We start from the raw sequence: 21,427 nt of genomic DNA on the forward strand, positions 1-21,427 counted from the left end.
GGAGAGCAAGTATGTCATGATTTACGAGATGAATTTGCAAAATTCTGAACACATTTGAATGACCACCAAGTCACTGTGATTCTTTACTTCACACAGTAGTTAATACAACAAAACACACAGTTCAGCTTTTCATGTATGTTGTATCTAGGTTGTAAATGCGCTCGTCTCTAAAGCACTTTTTGTCGGCTTCTGTTGTGAACCTGTCCTTTCTGGGCTTAACTAAGCATCTCTGAGATATCCTATATGTTAAAAAATTAAGTGCTATTTCAACAGAAATAAGTCTATCAGTAAAAATATATTGGTTTAAAGTTAAGTAAATGTGCAAAATTTTATGACTCTGTAAAAAAACAAACAAAAAAAACAAAAACAAAAAAACAACGTATAAAACAATTTAGTGGGCTACATACTGAACTTAGAGGATCAAAGCAAAGTTATTATTGTTGTAGTACCAGTATCAATCCGATACCACTACCAGCATTGGTATTTATACTTTAATCAGCCCAGCTCCAGTGTTTTCTCTGCTGTTTTGTAGTTGATAGTGTAGGCAATTGGCTATTCTTTATTGAATCTGCAGCTCAGAAAAACATCTGGTATTTGTTCATGACTTTAGCTTTAGAGTTGCCAGTATGCAAGTTCTCAGGTTAAGCTGCCGCACTAAGTCACATTTGCAACCTTTATGACAAGCTGAACGCTCTGTGCAAGCATGAAATTCAAATTGATTTTATATTTCTTCTAGATGATTAGAAAAACAGTACATTTGTGAGAAAGTCTTAGTGAGATTCAAGGTTTTTTAAAGATTACAAATATATTATGTTGAGGAATTAAAATGATAATGGGAAACAAGGTGAAGGATGAGGTCAGCAGCTAACTTGGGTAAAGATGCTATACCTCGCATTTTAATATAGTAATGTCAGCATTAACCTGCTTCTCACTAAGACAGGATCTGCTTTGTTCATTCCCAGATCTATATTTCAGTTCTTGGACTCCGCTAGAGCAGCTTTGCATCTTATACCAGGCTTTGTTATTATAGTTTCATATTTTCTAAGTAGTTTTGATTTCATTTTTGACAATCCAGTTCAGTTGCTATATTAGATTTAAAAAAAATATATATAATAATAATAATAATAATACTAATAACAACAACAACAATCGTATGGGGTAGTTGCCAGAGGAAAGATTTAGGAAATTGTGCCCCCCCCCCCCAAATCTAATGATTTTTTTTTTTAGTTAACTACAGTAACCTTGGCCCCTTCAGCTCATCTGCTCCCTGACCTGCTTTGGCTTTCTTCCCCATTGCACACAAACAGACTGGATTGTATAGTTACTGGCTCTCATTTATTAATTCTTAGAAGACATTTTTTACTTCAACGATAAACATTTCCAGGAAATCAAACACGGCACATCAGTTATCATCCAATCCCATCGCTCCCATTACGGCGTTGTCATAGGTGTAATTATAAAATTGAGGAAAAAACAAACCAAACCACAGACAGCACATTGTTTTTAGGGGTTTAATGGGTGTACAGTTATTTAAAGGAAGTGATAAACACATACAAAAATACCCTTTCAATACATTTTTAGAAACAAACATCTAAACGACCTGTTTTGTTAAATGTTTCTGAACAGTAAAACATGAGTTGTCTGAAACAGAGTGGTGCAGATTCAAAAGACCTACCTGCTATGAATGCTATTTAAAAAATAAGAAAAAATCAAAAAGAAAAAAAAAAAGAAAAAAAAAAATCACATGGTACAAATATGCAAATATAAATAAAGTGATAAGAAAACCCCCAAATAATGAAGAATATGCCTTTTGAAAAAAAACTGTTCTCTGTACATTTAGTTGGGGAAACTGATGCTAGAAAGCCTATGTCCCAACTGTCAACCTGCTCCAATGAAGAGGGCGCCCCATTAGCATCGCTTTACACTTTACTATGTTTATATTTATATATCCTCTGTACTGAAATCAAATGCAAAGACACCCAGCTTCAAGATGGAGGGTTGGGCAAGGCAAGGCAAGAAAGTAGTTATCTCCCGACCCCTCTCCTCACCACCACCACTGCCACTAGTGGCCCCAGGAGATGCCTTTTAAGAACCTCCACAGGAGGCGCAGAGGGTTAACACCCAAATAGAAGGGAATTTTGTCTCTCTCCAACACATAAACACAGCCATCTATGCATGCACGCTCACACACAGTCAACCAGATATGCATGCATACACTCACAACTCTTCAAAAAGCTTCGAACCATCTTTTTTTTTGTTTTGTTGGGTTTTTTTTTTCTTGTCACAAAGCACCACAAACTTCCCAAAAGGACATGAAATGCACTCACAACCGGGACCTGGTTTTTATAAGGATCACACTTCACAAGCAAAACCAGACCACAGTGAACAGGTGGAGGGGTGTGTGTGTTTGGGAGGGGGTCAAGCAGTATTTCCAAACATTTTGTTTAGTCCTCCTGATGGACTAGAGCGAAATTACTACGTGTCAGACAATCAGCCAATCACAGACATAGAAAGCACTTCGGGGGAGGGGGGGGCGGTGTCTAAACCGTTCAACGCTCACTTTTTTGTGTCGGGACACTTTTCTGACATCTAGGGATTGAACGAACGTGAGCAGAAAACGTCAGCCTTCTTGTCCAATCAGAGACGGACGGGTGCGACACTGAAGCTCAGACAAATAGAACTATAAGCGTCTGTGGCACTTTGATATGGTTCTGGTGACCGTTCCTGTTGTCATGACAACATTTTCTTGCCCTTACCAGCCCCTGAGAAGCTCTTGTGTTGCCCAAGATCATTTGCGCGCCTACACCTGGAGTCCATGCTGGTCCAATGAGCTGTGGTTTTAGTATCCAGTCACATCCAAGCACACCCTCATTAAACCCTCCCTGCAACCTATGCAGTATCTACTGAAGATATCCAGGGCACCGGACAGTTTGTTTTTGGACAAGCAGTAGAGAAAACAAAGAAAAATTACAATTTTTTTTTATATACTTTTTTTTTTTCCATTTTTAGATAAAACTACAATAGAATGGTCAAAAGTTTTAACGGTGATCTTTTGCTCCTTTTTAAGACAAAAAAAAGTTATGTACATCAACATTTACTGTACAGGTTTCTGTTGAGGACAAAAGAAAATGAAGGAGTAAAAGAAAATCAGCATACACCAGAAATGTGTGTAGCAAGTGCTGATAAATGATCAGGGCCTTTTTTTTTTTTCTTTTTTCTTTTTAAACTGGAAAAAGGAGACGATGAAATAGAAGAACAGCATGTTTTCCTCTTGTAATGTGTAGATTTCTAAACACAGAGTTAAGAAGAAGAAAAGAAAAGAACAAAAACCTGCTGCTTTAGTTCTCGTGTCATATCTCCGAGACTGCGGGAGGGGGGTTAAACTCCCCTCTGGCTGTGAGTGTGTGACAGCAATGGCCGAATCCCCTATCCACTGGCAAGACTGTAATCTCGAAGTCTGAGGTGAGGTGTCTGTGCTGCTTCACGCTTCAGACTGACTGACCTGAACGCCGCCGCCTGTCCCTGTGTGAAGTCACGTCCTCGGTGTTTGACTTGACTTAAAGCCCCTCACCTCGGTTATCTGTGTGAATCCAGTCTTTGTTGGCAGTTCAAGCTATATGGATTCTGGCCTTTTCTGTTTCTTTCAGCCTTTTGGCCTGTTCCTCCGACGATGGGGAGTGGGGTCTCTTGGAGGCTGCTCCGTTCAGAGGGTCGACTACTCGACTCACTAGCGTGGGGATGGAGCTGCCGATGGGAGGCACCACATGTTTGGATGTCACATGTTCTACAGAGAGAAAGATTGGGACGGAAATGGTGAGTTTTTCCACTAGCCTTTGTATTATATCTTAGCATGTGCTAACAAACTAATGGAGAAATTATGCAATACATTTGGATCTTCATTAATGGATAAGATAAAAAAAAAAAAAAAAATCACTTTCTTATATACACACAATACAATCTAATAGATCACAAAGAGTAAAATCTTACTTGACCAACTCAACATCGTAAAGGAAAGCAAAACAAAGCTCTGCTTTTACTTTAAAATGATATGGAAAATGTGGTGTTTAGTGGGGCAAATCAGAAACGCAGCAGGTCGCTAAAGAACACCTGTAGTGAGCAGCACTACAGATGCACGAGTGTGGTTTGCGATTAGCAGCACTGACGCGTCACCAAAGTCGACAGCTGAGCGGCGCGATGGAAAAAACATCTGAACTAATGTAGTGTGCATCACTCAGAAATGAGTGCAAGATCACCGTTCTGGAGGTCACAATTAATTCTAGGACAGCTGCTGGTAATGTAGGCTGAGGTGATGGTTACCATTTAAAACAAATGCTGTGCTGTAGTGTGGCTTTGGGGTTTGTTACTGCGTTTGCTCCAGCCATTACATGCTGGTTCATAAGTATTTTGTCGAAAAATCTTTAATCCAATGCTACTGCGACCTGAAAAATAAAAGAATTGGTTGAAGTTGCCTAACCTCATTTTTTTATCTGATTAAAAAGGTTGATCTTTTTAAAGGAGTTGTTCATTTTACTTTAGGGCATGTCTTTGATCCAAGAACCAGGGTTGCTAACCCTGATAACACACATCTGGGTTATTTAGCTCTTTAAAATAAATAAATAAATAAAAGCACAGGAGAATTTGATTACAGAAGCTTGATTAAATGATTTGATGCAATTGATGATATATGACCCTATTAATTCTTTGATATTCCACAGGCAGCAGTATGCCATGAGTGTTTTTCAAACAGGTGTCGGATTGTTCTGCCGACCTGTAAATGACCAGATCGCAGGGTGATTAATCTCGTCCTTTTAAAGTAAACAAGAAAGGTAAATATAGTCTCTGATAACTGACAGGACGCAGCAGTGACTTTACTACAGGTTTATTAAAAAAAAATAAAATAAAATCTTATGGACATCGCTGCTGTTTGTTTGTTGCTTGTAATTTATTTGATTTCTAATTAATGATGTGCAGTTTTATGAAAAGAAGCTATTGAAACAGATACTCACTTGAGCCAATCACAGGAATGGACATGCCCTTTTCCTCGCTGGCAGCAGGAGCGTCTGTGGTGAGGGCGTCCTCAAACACGGGCGGCTTGGGAGGTGTGATACTGCACAGACACGTTGAAAAAAAAAAAAAACAAGCAGGACAACACATACAGCACATCAGAATTGCATCAGTGAAAGCAGCACTTTCAACTACTTAATGTGATGGGAGAAAAACTCCATACATACAAATAACTGATGAAACTCACTTGTGGCGGTTGAGGGCCAGTTTAATGGAATTTTTCACAACACGACAGCTGTTACTGGCAGGGAGAGGCGAGGAGGCATCAGGCAGCTCCATGCTGGGAAGTCTCTGAGGGAGGAAGAACAACAGCAGTGTTAGAAATCACCTCAAGTCTTTTAATAAGTGATTTAACAAGTAAAGATAAAGAACTTGCTTGTGTTCTTGAGGTATCGATGGTTGGAATGGGCTTTGCCTTTGATCCAGCAAGAGAAGTCTAACGAAGAGAAAATGTAATTTGTTTTTATTGCTTTACATTACTGAGAAAATCCTTTATTATTAACAGTTAACAGAGGCAGACACAGCAGCAGTAACACCTACAATGCTGGATGCTTCTCCGTGTGTTTGGGGGTCAGACGAGGGTGGATATGGTTCTTTGAAGGTAGCGTCATCATTTGACACAACCTGCAGCAGCAAAACAACAGTGTCAGCATCTGGTCCATTCTTTTAAATATGTCAATAAGTTGTCCAAATGCTTACGTCTGTGTTTTTTGGCCTCTTGGCCGGGTCCTCTTGTGTGGGCGAGTGCGGTCTCTTGGAAGGAGCTCCGTTGACTGAGTCCTCCAGGCCGTTGGGCTCCTCTTTGGGGCTGCTGGTGGCGGTAGGCTTTGTGCTGCTGGTGATGGAGCTGCTGGCTGGTGGGGAAGGAGGCTTTGCTTTAAGAGGAGGTTCTTCAGGATGAGAAGGTGATGGAGTTGGGAAATCAAAAGAGGACATGTTAGAGACCAACTTAACAAGTGCACAGTAACACTTTCTGCATTTCCTTAATTAAAGTATTGCAGTTTAAATCAACATTTCTGTTAGGAAGCAAAGTAAAACATGCATTATACACAGTCCCTGTGTGATTTTATTTTAACTCACTTGTACCAATAACAGGGATGGACATGCCCTGGTCTTTAGCTGCAGCAGCAACAGGAGCAGGAAGAGGAGCAGCAACAGCAGCAGGAGGAGCAGCAGCAGGAGGAGCAGCTGCAACAGGTGCTGGAGAACCCTCCACAAAAAGCTGCTTAGGAGGACTGACGCTGCAAAATGAAGAGCAGAAAACATGACAACAATTTGAAGACAACTGTATTCATGAGGTAAAAGGGGATTAGGAAATAAAGGACAACACTAACAGTAAAAATTACACACAAGTAGTGCATCATACCTGTCGTCTGTGTCAGATGTAGGCTTGGAGGGTTTGCTGGGCGGGGAGTTAAAGGGAGTCCCTGAGTCTGTGTCTCTGGAGCTGTCCAGGTGACTGCTGTCGAGGGAGAGCCGCTTAGAGCTGCCACCATTAGAACTACGGTTCAACTCTGCTATGCTCTGCGGGAGGACAGATTTGTTAAGGAGGAGAACAAACCTAAAAACAAGACAAGCATCGCAGAGCAACATCTTACTCTCTTTTTCTTCTGCACCACTTCAGGAGGCAGGTACTGATGGAGCTGCTTCTTCTTCACATGTGTTGCTTCAATCTTCATCCCATCCTTCAGCATGTTGATGTTGTTGGCTTGTCTGTACACTGATGTGCACAATGTCACGTTAACATTGACAGGACAGACAACCTCTACAGGTGTATATAAATGTTTGTTAAACATATAAAAAATCATACAAATAAGCTCCGGTCATTTCTGCCAATTTACTCAGTGAAACACCTGAGATGTATCTCTAGTATGTTTGTGTCCTTTTTTTAATGTTAAAACTCCATTTACACTAAACGTAACAACATAACTACAGCAGCAGAAGCACTCAACCTACACACCACTATAAACCACAGTAAATGATTGATTGTTAAAGTTGCAAAAACTAGTGTTTTTTAAAATTTTTTAATAACCATAAAAAAACCAAACAAACCCAAAAACATCTCCCCCCACTTTACTTTGCCGTCAGCCCATTTTCAGTGGAGAACTGAACTCATCACCTGCGCTTTTGAAAGCCACCAGATTTGTTTGACTCATACAGAAACTTTACGTTTCAGAGCTGTATGTTACACAGCCGCACGAATGATTCATCACACTGTGTGAATCTGAGTAGTAGGACTCAAAAGCCTAGTTTAAAAAAAAAAAAAATCTACTTGTGTATTCTGGAAATAAAACGATTGTTTCTGTGTGGACAGGATGGAGAGAGTGTGTGTATGCTCTGTTGGGAAGGACTGCTGTAAGATATGGTGCAGCAGTAAAAACATTTTTTGCCTTCGCTTCGGTACCATTACTCTCTTCAGCTTTTGCAAACTGCGGACATAGCAAAGACTATAAAGACTAAGCACAACAATGACATCTCATAGGATCCCTTTAAAAAAAAAAAAAAAAAAAACCTCAACAACAAACATCTGAACTAAACCTTTGGAAAAAGGAGCTAAAATGTTTGGAAAGGTATTTTCTGCAGCAGTTCCATTCAGTTCATTTATAAACTCACCTGTTTTCCCTGATATATACACTAAAGTAGAGCACATGTTAATGCTGAAAAAAACAAAACAAGCCATTGTCCTTTTTCCTAGAAAAGATTTAGCAGCAATTTTTCCTTCAGCTCATTTAAAACGCAGAGTGAGGTTAGACCTACCAGTGTCTGTGAAAGACTGGATGTCATATGTCAAGTCTATGTTCACACTCTCTGCATTCTCCACCTTCTTAAAGATGATCCCAATAAACCACATCGACACAAAATCGTTCCTGTTGGAGAAAAACACAAAAAGAGCACGCTCCCTTAGAATATGCGTTTGTTTCGATGTTCTGGTTGAGCGTCTGTGGATGAAGCTGGACTCACTCGTTCCGGTTCTCTTTAGATCCCGGGAATGACTGGGGGTTTACATGAGCCAGGGTAATGTACTCGTTCCTCTCCAGGTTTCCCACCAGAACACGGATCTTTGACTCCACCAGGCCGATCCTGGGGGAAAAAACAAACAAACAAAAAAACAACAACATTAAGACGTAGTCAGGGAGGGTACACCACAAGGCTGTGCTGACAGGCAATGATGTCATCGATCGATGATGGTCACAGTTAAAGGTGATACCTCACCAATCAAGGTGATTTTTATCTATACTTATCTGATGCATGAGAGCCGCATCAAATTCAACCTACAAAGCTGCAGATTCCCGTCAATTCTTCACAGATAACTTATGCTTGCAACACAGCGCGCACACATCTACACTCTGACTCCTGCGTGCTCTGAGGTTGGCGTGTATGTGACGCGGCAACACCGATTCATCAAATAAGAGAAAACAGGAGGATAATTCTGACTGCTCAGCCTTGATTACACTTTCCGCGTCCATGAATCTGGTCTGAACGACGCAAATATGTGCACCCCATGACAGTGGACCCAGGATAACAGTAATGACTGTTATACTACTAATGACAAGTTTGTATGTCAACATACAAACTTTTCTGTGTGTTATAAATGTGACTCTTGCTGCAGCTGCTACGCTTGTTTCCTTTTGTGTGCATGTATGAGACGTATTGTACGTTATGAATGGTGAATAGCAGCATAATCATAATGGTAGACTTCTCAGGCACCCAGTGGCAATGCAACAGGGGGAAATAGGACGACTACACTATGAAGCAAGTCGCCCAGTTACAGTGCACTTGGTACAGTTTTCCAACTGATGTGCAGGACAAACTGTATACGATGGCTGGATATAGTCACTGTAACATCACCCATTAAGTGAAGGCCTGTTTTTGAAGCTTCAAGCTGAGTGTTTTGGCTCTTGCCGCAAATCTCAGAGAAACCTAAGGAAACCGGATGGGGCTCACAACCACAAGTTAGGCCTGCTAAATCCTTGTTTTGGACTTAATCGGACAAAAATGATCATTATACTGTCTTCGATAAGACCTGACACTAATTGCTGAGACTAAACTCATCAGGAAAGAGTTTACTGAGGTTCTAGATGAAGACCTATACATCTAAACAATTTCACTTTTTGTTTTAAAAAGAACAAAAGTCACACACTTCTGCAAAAGCTTAATTTGTCACACACCGAAGCTACATTCACCTTTTTCATACACACTTTACATAGATGATCCTGTACCATGACTGTAAATACAGATGAAACTAAGCTGGCATGCAAACTGGCAGGCTCAAATGTATCAATTAATATCAAAGACAATGATGGCTGATGGTGATTTACAGATTTAGAGCTCCTTAGCTACTAGAAATCCTGATCTTTGACACTCACCATTCCAAGTGGTTTTCTTCTGTCGATGCACTGGCAGTGAGAACAATGTAATGTCTGCCACAAAAAAAAGAAGAAGAAAATAAATAAAGTTAGACAAGTTATGGTCAGAGTTTACCCTGCTTCTCGCCCTGAGACAGCTGGGATAGACTCCACCCCCCCTTGACCCTAAAAAGGATAAGCGGAAGAGAATGGATGGAAGTTATGCAAATAATAAATCCAGAGGTCCTGAAAGACCTCAGGCTTTCACAGAGACTGGTGTTGGTCTGCTGATGCACTACTGTGCAGTCTTAATGATCTTGTACCAATCCTCAATACCACACCGAGGAGCAAAATCCACAGTTTTTGGGCATCGACAGTCCCACCACTGCTCAGGTGACCATTGTAGCTCCAGTAACAGAGCAGCACCAACAGAAAGCTAGCAGAAACTGCGTGTGGGAGGAACATTCATAAACAAAGTGAGTCACCCTAAGTGACCACAGAATGACTCAAATTTGCCCACACCACAGAAACAATAACTTGCTTGGGGGGGGGGGGGGGGGGGGGGGGGTAGAGCAAGTTGCACTAGTTTGTTTCAGCTGCATAAATCATTTGTGTTTTTTAAATTTGTGTTTTTTTAAATATGCACCTGGCAAATTCAAAATGTAGAACAAGCAAAAAGCAAAGGGGAGGGGTGTCCCACACAGGTACACTTACATTGCTATCCTCAGGCGGTTTCAAAAGCACAGACAGAGCACTCACTTGTATTTTTGGAAAAAGTTGGGCGGCTCAAACAGTTTGGACCACTCTGCTTTGCCCTGAAGAATCTCATCTGTGACGCTGAGACCTGTTCATGATAGAACGAAGATGGATTTGATGACTCAGCCCTCGTGTACACCCAGTGTAAATTGGAAAACACTGATGAAGTGACTTCACAGTGCTACGTTGCTGATTCACTCTTTACCGTATTTGAACTCCTCGCTCATGATGGTACGTGTAGACGTGGAGACGTTGTATGTGGAGTTCTGCTGGGGATAGGCAGGTGTGATGATGGGCATCAGGTGATATCTGTCAGCTGGGTTCACCTAGAATTTAAAAAGGTCGATTAATTAAGGAAAGACGCAGCACAGGGGACTCTTGTTGGGTTCTCTGCAGATCAGGGAGCTGTTGCGTCAGTGCACTCCACCCACCGAGCAGAATGAGAAGATCAATTTCACCACAACCCACACCCACACGCACAAAAGCAACATAAAGCTAAAGGTACACACATCCCACCCACCCACACAGTACATCCCAATTCACTCTGCTTGCCTTAAATTTCCCTCATTTGCATTTTTTCCCCTCAGGCAATGTGAGGATGGCGGAATTAAAGAAACTATTTCTAAAAAAAACAAAACAAAACGAAAAATAAAATGAAAAAAAAAAACAAAACAAAAAATAAAGGCTATGAGCCATAACTAATCTTTAACATCAAATGAGAGCTATTCATGTTTGCCAGCATTACAAAACACTTGAAATTTTATGTGCACAATGAGCCTAACACCAGCTGCATGATAAGCATCACCAAATCTGGATTTAGCCTGTCACAAAAGTGGGACACATTCTTAAGTATCCTGCATATGATTGGTTTTACACTGGATACTTGCTTTTCTGTATTTAAGAGAGAGGGGAGGACCTACGGCCAAATGCCAACTTACCACCAGGAAATAAACAGTTTGTGCTTTTAACAGTCCACACTGTGATGAATGTCTCAGCGTAAAACAAACATGTGGCATGAATAAAATCTAAACTGTATTTTCAGCCTACAGCTCAGCAGTCGCCAAGTGACTGAACGGAAAGGACACCAATATGCAATTAAAAAGTGTTTATTGCTGAAGGGACACAATAAACATGACACAGTAGTTACAAAGGGCTTGAGTGTTTTCAATTAAGGCAAAAAGCATTTAGTTTGAAAAGAGATTTATAAGCAAAGTTATAAAAACAAACATATGACAGCTGGAAAAGCAAAAGACTGAAAGAGACGAGCTGCTCCTGCTCTGACTGTAAGAGAACAGGCTCAATACCCCCTCTCATCAACTCTGCAGCACCCCCTGGTGTAAGGATGCGATCACCTACAGTCATTTTACATTCAAAAACAATTTGTTTTTTTTTTACATCAAAACGCAAAATTAGGAGGCCACGTTCATTTAAAAGCCACCAAACCATCAAATACTGTTCATTAAAAACCACCCAAACTATCACAGGAACAACAAATGTTCAGACGAAAAGATTTTTTTCAAATCCCGAGAAAGTTTGATTAAATGTTCTTTATTTTTACACAGATCCAAGTCATTTATTAATAGCTTCAATGTCTTCTTCAGTTTAAGTAATTCCCCATGGCTCTGTGAGGTTGACAAGCTAGAACAGAGTTACATTTGCAAAAAAAAAAAAAAAAAAAGTCTCAATATGTCCTGAAATATTCTGTACACACACCATTGCCCCACTCAGCCCTACCACTTATGGTACGGTTGCCATATGTATACTAGCGCTAGAAGGTACGAAGGGCTTAGTCTCCAAAATAAATGAGACGCCCATAAAAAAAGATTTCAGCTCTATTCTGTTTCTAATGCACTTTCTATTATAGGGGTGTGTTATCTGACAAGACGTCCATGTGGGAAGTCTTCCTTCCTCCAAACTGCTCTGCTCTGGGAGGCCTCCTCCGAGCAGAGTTAAGAGCACTGGAGCTCATGAGTGGGACCCAATCAATGTCGTGGTCACGTGAGGACATAGGGATGAGGAGACATGAAATAAGAGATGTGAAATGTACCTACACACTAGCTGTCGAGCCAAATTTAAAAAACACACCAACAAACTTATCACATCTCCATCCAGATAGCTTTACCAGTGTCTACACAGCAATACATGTGCAAAACAGAGGGCATAACAATACCATAAGAAGGTAAAACACTGGTGTAATACTCACTCTCGGGTCCCACACCGGCAAATTTAAATTACTATCCTCAGGCTGTTTCAAAAGCACCGGATTCGGCCACTCCCTGCAGGGGGAAGGTAATGAATGCAGTAAATAAATATATTTGGGATGTGAGACGCTGCCAAAAAGCGGAAGACGATAAGTTGCAGAATCTCACCATTTAGAGAAAACCAAGAAGAACTTATGGACAAGTGTGGCAGCCACAGCGTTGGGGTAGAGCTGGCAGGTCCTGGCTACCAACATAGCCCATGACACTCCACCCAGAAAGCCCAGCATGTTGGAGTAGATACCTCGACCTGCAGCCACAGGAAATGTTACAGGTTATTGAGAAGAGCATCATTAACCACTCTGTTGAGTTATACACTGACATGTGAGAAAAACAGGAGGAGCGCTTTTGTAGTAGTAGTAGTAGTAGTAGTAGTAGTAGTAGTAATAATAATAATAATAATAATAATAATAATAATAATAATGGATTGTATTTATATAGCGCTTTTCAAGGCACCCAAAGCGCTTTACAATGCCACTATTCATTCACTCTCACATTCATACACTGGTGGAGGCAGCTACAGTTGTAGCCACAGCTGCCCTGGGGCAGACTGACAGAGGCGAGGCTGCCATATCGCGCCATCGGCCCCTCTGGCCTTATGTGATAGTAAACACAAATGTTTATGTAGAGGATTTGCAGACATGTGACCGCTTACCACGTGGCATTAACTTATCGGCCATGTAATAATCCTGAAACATAGTGAAAAACCTACACCACGTATAGATGAGACACACTATAGCAGCTATGAATAAACAAACAAGTGTATATACTCTCTCAGAGGAAGTGAAACACTTTATGACAAGCATCTTGCTCGTTATGTGGAGAAACTTGGCAGGGAAGAGCTGAAGATGGATGTTAAGTTCCCGTCTCCTGGCGTTCTCCCCAACATCACACCACACGATTTATATCAAACATTATATTGAACGAGATATACAGGTCTACAAAAGTTTGAATGTTTATCAGTATTTTGTGTCAAGATGGGTAACAAACTCTAGTTACTGGACTGTAGTCACTGGACCAAGTGGACCACGATGATATTGGCACCTCTCTGTGCATTATCCCTTACATTATCAATGGGTCAACGTAGCTCATTTCTGATTAACGACAGTCACACTGAGATGAATTGTTGAGGATATCTGTAATTTTCCGTCAGTAAGTGCTGCTGTTATTTCCTGTTTGCTGCCATTTATGGCTGTTCCTGAAACTTTGGATCTTATGTGGGCAGATTCGAACTTAGAATATAAACTCTGGTGATTTGAGAATATAATCAAAGTTTTGATCAGAGGGAAAGCAGTTAAAAGTCTTTGGACGCTAGAGTCTAATGTTAGCTGGCATGATGTTAGCTTGTGATGTTATATTGTTGTTTAGCCATCTCTTGTCAGCTGTCCAGAAATGGGAGGGTCACATGTCTGATCTGGTACCGTTAACCAATTGCAACAATATAGAGATTAAACTAAGTTTGTTCACATAGGGTTACTCATGTTATAACCCTAACTTGGGGCGATCGTTGGCAGTTAGTCTTGTAAACGGAAGGTTGCCGGTTCGAGCCCCGGCTCCGACAGTCTCGGTCGTTGTGTCCTTGGGCAAGACACTTCACCCGTCTGGTGGTGGTCAGAGGGCCCGGTGGCGCCAGTGTCCGGCAGCCTCACCTCTGTCAGTGCGCCCCAGGGCAGCTGTGGCTACAATGTAGCTTGCCATCACCAGTGTGTGAATGTGTGTGTGAATGGGTGGATGACTGAATGTAGTGTAAAGCGCTCTGGGCTCTTTAGGGACTAAGTAAAGCGCTATATAAATACAGGCCATTTACCATTTAACTTCAACTCAGGAGTGAGGCTTAAGATGAGGAGGGTGAGAAGCTGAGTGTAGTGGTGAAGAAGGCAGATGAAGACAATAATAATAAAATAAAATAAAAAAAAATACAACGAGATAATACATGTAAAATTTTTAAATGGTCAAATATTGTTTCAAACAGACACTGGTGATTTTAAAAACTCAAGTAACTTCTATTTGTTACGCCATTATACTGTTTATTTGATGCCTGTATCCAATTTCTATTTAAACTACTTGAGTAATTAGACATGATTGCTAACGCTTATTATGTCCAATATGGCAGCTCTCGAGCGATGTGTGCATGACGCCACGTCCTAAACCTCTATACAGGATACACAACCCAAGTGCAAATAAATACAATAAACGCAAACAACGGCAAACACATAGAAAGTGCAAGCACACATACGTTTTGCCCAGAGTTTGATGGCTCTCAGTGTCAGTCTGAAGTTCTCTTTGTTCGGCACCAGGTACAAAATTTCATCAGTTACTCGACAACCTGTAAGAAAGAAAAAAAAGGCAGTGTTACAGTTGTGGAAATTACCATTAGGAAAACTTTGGAGATGTGTCAGTTTTAACTTAAAGCCTCAGATCAGCAGTGACCACTGAGCGCACCATTAAGGCTGCGGATACATCGAATGTCCAAGTTTCTCAAGATGGAGTCTCCCCTCAGGTCCAGGTTGTCTGGAATGGATTGTAAGGCCAATCTGGCAAAAAGCAGGTCAATCTGCTCACACAGAGACATAAAACATTAGAGATAAAAATGTTTGCGTCATGGGATTAACCCTTCATACTTGTTGAAATGGGAAACATGACCAAAGCAACATGGCACAAAGTACCCTGCAGCAAGCATGTTACCAACACAGTAGTGTAATTAGTTTACTTTAATCAGTATGCATGCACTGATGTAATCATGATTATCATTTGGGTGACAATGAAACTCACCTCAATTCCATCAAATTTGAATTTTATCACTGGTACAAAAGCATCCTCAACAGCCTTGAGGGAGTAGAGAACAAACAAAAGGCCTCATCAACAACAAAGGACATCTGAGGACACTCTAGGTCAGTCTGCCCCCCCCACTGTGTCAACAAGACTTACCCTGAGATCTTTAATCTCTTCATGCTGTTTCAATTTCTCAAAGAAAGACTGGAAAAAGTCTGTTCTTTCTACATGCCGCGGAGCCACACATAAGGCATCAATATCAGCTCCTGTAAGGAGGAGTTACTTTGATCAGTGTCATCTGGATTGATCAGCAGGATAAAGGGTTGATGAATCAAATGATAGTAAAGTTGATTCAGTCAAGATTACATGATAAAACGTTATGGTTTAAAGCACAGACTTAGGAAATACTAAACTAGGTATGTAAACATCCAAAGAAGTTCTGCAACTATTGAGTACAACATGCCTAATGACTGCTCATGTTTAGCGTAGAAAATGTTATGGGTTTAGAGGAAGTAGCAATGTTCAAGGTGGCTAAATTACTGAACATTTACATGAGGGAAAAAAACCTGCCAAGGGGACTAGAAAGGAAGAACGCGCAGGGAACATTCAAAACTGAGCAGATTTTTAACAAAGGAGTTTAAATATTGACCATATAGATGAAAATGTTTTGATAAACAGTTGGAATTTTTGAATCACTTAAGAGACAATTTGTGGCCAGCATAACAGAAACTGTCGCATCAGTTTGTCGAACAGCAATGCCCTTCCTCTGTTTATTACACAAATTTCAAATATAAATTGAGTTTTAGCACTACAATAATAAAATCCATTGCTTTCTCAGTCTACTTGATGGTGCTATTGGTTTTTTTTCTAGTAAAGTCAGCAGAGGCAACTGTAGGTGTGTGGAAGGAAGTTGGGAAAACATTTTTGTAACATTTTTATAAGTGTGAGACATGAGATTGATGTGACACATGATTTGAAAGAGTGTCATATGGCAGTAAAATAGAAGAAATCTACAATAGAATTCTACGAAGATCCCAAGATGGAAAAACAAACAAAACCAAAACAAAATCAAACACACTGTGCACCCTTAGCTTAACAGAACTATCTCCAAATTTGCTCAGGATGGTGGAACTTGGGTCCGTGATGCTGCAATGTTTGTGACCATAACAGTTCATTATCTCACACAGGACTGGTAACTGCTGTCTCACATTAAAACACCAATGCATAACAGTAGTTCACACGTGATTGCATTAAGTTGGACTAAACTGTAATACAGTTCAGGCTGTCATAAGTGACATCGCAGGTTTTTAATGACAGCATGTTTGCACTACATTTTCATTCCGCAGCAACTAAAATTACTGAAATGAAAGACAAAGAACTTCATTTGCAGTTTTGCAATATGTGATTGCTCATTACTAAGAAAAATATTTACAATTACAATAATATATCAATATATAATATATTCTGTCCGAGAAAGCAAAAGGTTGAAATATAAAATACTGCAAAGTTTACATGCTAACCAGGTAACTTTAAAAAAAAAAATGAGAAGAGTGCAAATCACTATTATACTCTTGTATTTAAATAAAGATTTTACCCTTTTGTCACACTGGCCAGCTGTTTAAAACAATGGCAGACTCAAACCACATTCACACCAGTGTTTGTTTACCCAGTTTTCTGACCCCAAAACTAGCCTTTTCAAAACCACTCAATAGCACAGGAACATGACAATGACAGCGACAGCCTTGTGTTTCAGTGCGGTCAGGGAGAGCTGAGCTTTTCAAAAACAATGTTGCACACCTGCTTGTACAGGGTTCTGCAATAGGTGGTAATAATGCTCAGCTAACACGCTCTTTTTGTGCCAAAAGAACCAGCCAATCATCATACACTACAGGTTTCACGTTGACAAGATGTTAAATTATTAGAGTAACAGATACACATACCTTTTGTGTGCACTCCAAGTCGGTATGAACCAAATGTAAATATCTTGCCCCCAACACAGCTAATAGCTGATGGTGGAAGGTTCTGTAGAGCAGAGATAAGAAACTGAAGTCAGTATGACTTTTAACAAAACAGAAGAAAGTGTTAGTGTCACTTTAGTGTCTGATTAGACAGTTTAAGATTAAACACTTCATAAAGCACTAAGCCCCATCATCTTCGCACAAGACAGGGAATACACTTTGTTGGAAACGTAGAGAGATGCAGACACCAAAGACCATTTGTGCTTTACCGCACAGGTATTTATTATTTTGTAGTGCAGCTGAGTAGTCACAAAAATTGGCAGGCATGTGGATGTCGTCATATGGCTCTGCATATTCGTGGACGAGGAAACTTTAAAGCAAAGATTATACTCTGCTGGTTCAATAGACACCTGTTATTTATTCTTTAAAGGGTGCTTGCGTAGTTGGTGCCTCTGTAGCACAGTGTTTCTGTGGGGTCACAAATAAAGTGCTAAACACGTGGACATCTGCAGTGATCCTCATGCATTGTTGATCAAGCTCATTTCAATTGAGCGCTTTCCCCTGTTAATCCAATAATTAATGTCACACCGCTATGAAGAGTGGAAAATTCTGTAAAACTCTGCAAAAATTTTGCCTAACTCAATAAACAGTTAAAAAAACAAAACAAAAACAAGCACAAGCATTAGACAGTAGAACAGCCCTAGTCTTAAATGGGATTTATGGCCCAGTGGTGGTGGTGCGGTCACTGTCCACTCCAGGCCTAGCAGACAGGCTTGTCATCAGCGTAGTGGAGGTAGTGTACAGAGTATGTGGTAGAATTGATCTGTGGGCCACTCTTGCTTGTAAGATTTTTGTTCCTCCAGACACAGAGAAGATCAAACTTCTGATGCACAAAGAGCTGAAGTGAAACCAAATGTTTAAAAAAAAAGAAAGAAAAAAAGTAGGGCCTACAGTAGCTAGGGTCTGTGTATTTCATGCTGTATTTTTTTTTTCTTTTTATCTTCGAATTCTTTTTCCACAGTTCACCTGTTCCCAGCGAACTCCACTGTTGCTCCCTTCTCTATTCTGGCCCACTTGTCAACTAATCAAGAGTAGGATGACACATCACCCACTTCCAGCGACAGGCAGTCAAGGACTTTGGAGGAGTGTGTGGAAGCAAATATGATTTAGGACAGTAGGTTTGGGGTGGGTGAACACCCCCCAAACCGAGATGCGCAAACAGGCAGACACATTTTTGGGACCGTAAATCTCACTACAGCATGAACGTAAAATAGTTCATTTTACTGGGGGTGGAAATTGGTAATAGGGTTAGAAATCATTCAGCTTCCCAAGCAGAACCTACCTTTAACTCACTGATCTCTGCAATCCATTCTTTAACAAAGTTATTCAGCTTCCCAAGAACTGCAAGTCTGAAAAGAAAGACTTTTTAGCTGACACTTCTTTCACAATCCTTCATTTCCACAAATTCATTGAGAGAGTGAAAATGATTTTCACAAGGTCACCTGTCCTAAGAGTTTACATGCCCATGTACCATGCCCATGTACATTCACTTAGTTAATGTGCACATCAAATAAAATGCAGACAATAGATATCAGAGAGGCTTAGTTTAAATGCTTATAGCTCTTCAAATCATAGGTTTGTAATCAACATATTCAAAAACTGTATTGTGGTAATTGGTATATTATTAACAAAGAAAGAGGGAGAGAGAACATGCATTCCTCACCTATGGTTGAGTTCTTCTTCATCTTCAAACACCCCAAAAGGTTTCATTGCATCGCAGAGCTTCTTGGTGTAGTGGTGGTCTATTTCTCGTGGGGGCGCGAGGCTAATCGCAGAGGTGATGCCATAGTGTTTCTGAGGCTGCTGCCCACTAGGCATGGTGCTGCGATAAACGTGGTACAACAGATCAAAAAGCAGATACTACACCACCACTTAGCACACTTTTTTTTAAAGTTTCAAGCTCAGTAAGAACAAGACATGAACCATTACCCAACTCGTTAACAAGACTTCAATAAACACCAGTCGGGTTTTGCAGTTAGCTTGTTCTGTTGCCGCGAACACTATACTGTGTAAACACTCCACAGACAGCAACCTGATTAAATCACATCTCTCACACACAGCAAGCTTTAAATCCATAGTTGTGTGCAATGTCGAACTTGGAAAGCGAGTTGACCAAGACAGCAAATTTAAAAAGTGCCACTATTCAACCTCTCCTTACAGCGTGCGAGCGTTAGCAGAGATGCTACAAACACGACGGGAAGCTAACAATTTGGCTAATTTAGCAAGTTGGCAAAACGTTAGCCGGATGCTACGGAAGAATTGGTTTAAGTAACGACTCGACAGAAAGACATTTTAAAAGTTGTCATTTTCCCAAGTAAAACCAACAAGTGGAAACTATATTATTTTGACACATTTACTCTGCAGTTTCCCACCAGCGACAAAGCGAGACAGCCAGCAAACGAAGGCTGCAGGCCTTGTTGTGACAGTTTGCTAACGTTAGCCTTTAGCCTATTCTTCAGAATTGTCTTAAACGCGGGCAAAATCATTCATGAGGAAAAAATGTGTCACATGCATAACTTACCTTGACATTTCTTTCATGACACTCTAAAAAGCTTGCGCTGTTTTTCTGCTGCAAATCCGTAAAAAACACAAAGAAAGTCAGCAAGTGGAAATGATAACAGCCTCGACCTGATTACAACAATGGTCACTTTCCAGAAAGCAGTTCAAAGCTTCCCAGTGAACCGGAATTAGTTCTTATGTGTGAACATATCGGTTCGTGTCTCTGAAAGAATATTTATATCTAATTAATCCGCAAAAAGCAAGGACGTTTCAGTTTCTATCAGCTAAACACACGTCCAAATGTTATATGGAATTTTTTGAACCCCAAATTACAAATGTGACGGTGTTTGCTGAGACAACTGCGTGCAGCACGCTGAGCAGAAGGCACCGCCTCAGTGAGGCCACAAATCACGTGACCACCGAGGCCTAGCTTGAACCTGATGAGCCCAACAAAACACGAGCGGATGCAGGTAGCGCTAACATCCAATTTTCTCTTTAAAAAAGTGTATCAGGAATAACATATAAACTATAATCAATACTTAAATAAATAATAAGCTTCAAAACGACTAAGTATAAAAATATATAATACGTTGATTAGAGGTCACGTTACTAATTTGAGTGTACACAAGCTAATATTGGTTGTGATGGGTTAAAAGGAACACACAGGAAGAGAACCAATTAAATCTTTATCCCTTCATTGAATGACCCCGCTTAAACAGTTTTCATAAAATTAAAAGTACATTGAAAAAATATTAATTGAATTGTAATTGATAGACGCGTTCTGACTTTATGTACAGTCTGTCTACAAAATAAATACTTCGTAACTGTTGTATTGGGATGATATTTTATTACCTTTGTGACCACGAGGGGGGACCGTCTCACAGAAAAAAACAATAAATAACAGATGCAACAAAATATAGCTTTAGTTACAATAACTAGATAAATAAAAGTATTTTCTTTCTTTTTTCTTATTTTGTTTATGGCATAGAGTTAACTCAGACTTTCACTCTTTGAATAAACTGGCGGAAATTCCTTTAAAAGCATCTACAGCGAGTTTAATATGTTTTTGGACAGTGGTAGTTTAACTTTGTACACCTCTGCACACCAGCACGATGGATTTGAAAGGATAAAAAAAATGTGCCTTAAGTGTAGACGCAGCTTTTTATTGAATGGGGTTAACAGAAGTAGTATAACCATGTTCCCAAGCTCTTTTTTGGGACAAAATACACTTTAACTGTCTAAAACATTCCACATGACTGTGTGCACTTACACGTCTTTATTTATCTACATTTTTGATAAGTTACCTAAAATTTCGTTTAAACAGCAAAATCTGTTTATGCTCTCGATAACCTACAGCATATACTTTTTTGCTGTATATGTTTAAAAAATGTGAGCTACTTGTAAAACTGTCATTTCAAGTTGGCCCACTAGGAGGCAGGTTTTTACTTACTAAATATCTCTGAACAGCACTTGAAGGACTTCTTTGTTCATATTCCACTGAACTTCAAATCTCTGATGTACTTGCTGCTCACTGGTCACATAATTCTTCAGCAAAGAATATATTAGTCACACAATATAATACGATAAGGAAGAAGCAACTGCTCTTGTGATGAATCTTGCTCAACATATCTTGGCAAGAAAACACTGAAAACACGACAGAGCTTGCATCAAAAACATTGTCAATAGTATAGTTAATTGTTTTGTTTTCATACTG

General features: G+C 40.1%; 1 protein-coding gene across 3 annotated transcripts; it reads right to left on the bottom strand.

Annotated features, from left to right (window-relative positions):
- Positions 1-1,497: 1,497 nt before the first annotated feature.
- papolg (poly(A) polymerase gamma) lies at positions 1,498-20,115 on the bottom strand. 3 transcript variants are annotated; one of them, XM_040044681.1, is made up of 24 exons: positions 19,736-20,115; positions 18,878-19,036; positions 18,497-18,563; positions 17,137-17,218; positions 15,353-15,462; positions 15,197-15,250; positions 14,867-14,978; positions 14,661-14,750; positions 12,536-12,674; positions 12,370-12,442; positions 10,372-10,492; positions 10,170-10,254; positions 9,432-9,485; positions 8,026-8,145; positions 7,822-7,931; positions 6,663-6,784; positions 6,431-6,588; positions 6,145-6,305; positions 5,764-5,954; positions 5,605-5,688; positions 5,441-5,500; positions 5,252-5,355; positions 5,007-5,107; positions 1,498-3,784 (listed from the first exon to the last, which is right to left on the bottom strand). In XM_040044681.1, the coding sequence occupies exons 1-24, from the start codon at positions 19,750-19,752 to the stop codon at positions 3,609-3,611; spliced, it is 2,550 nt and encodes an 849-aa protein (XP_039900615.1). In that variant the 5' UTR covers positions 19,753-20,115; the 3' UTR covers positions 1,498-3,608. The 3 variants fall into 3 exon arrangements, with proteins under 3 accessions (XP_039900615.1, XP_039900616.1, XP_039900617.1); XM_040044682.1 differs by lacking the exons at positions 1,498-3,784; positions 5,007-5,107; positions 5,252-5,355; ... (9 more) ...; positions 10,170-10,254; positions 10,372-10,492 and having other exon boundaries at positions 11,257-12,442; positions 19,736-20,110; XM_040044683.1 differs by lacking the exons at positions 1,498-3,784; positions 5,007-5,107; positions 5,252-5,355; ... (10 more) ...; positions 10,372-10,492; positions 12,370-12,442 and having other exon boundaries at positions 12,532-12,674; positions 19,736-20,109.
- Between the last annotated feature and the right edge of the window lie 1,312 nt (positions 20,116-21,427).

This window comes from Simochromis diagramma, unplaced genomic scaffold (genome assembly GCF_900408965.1).
Source record: "Simochromis diagramma unplaced genomic scaffold, fSimDia1.1 OVJJ01000486.1, whole genome shotgun sequence".
In the NCBI taxonomy this organism is placed as follows: domain Eukaryota; kingdom Metazoa; phylum Chordata; class Actinopteri; order Cichliformes; family Cichlidae; genus Simochromis; species Simochromis diagramma.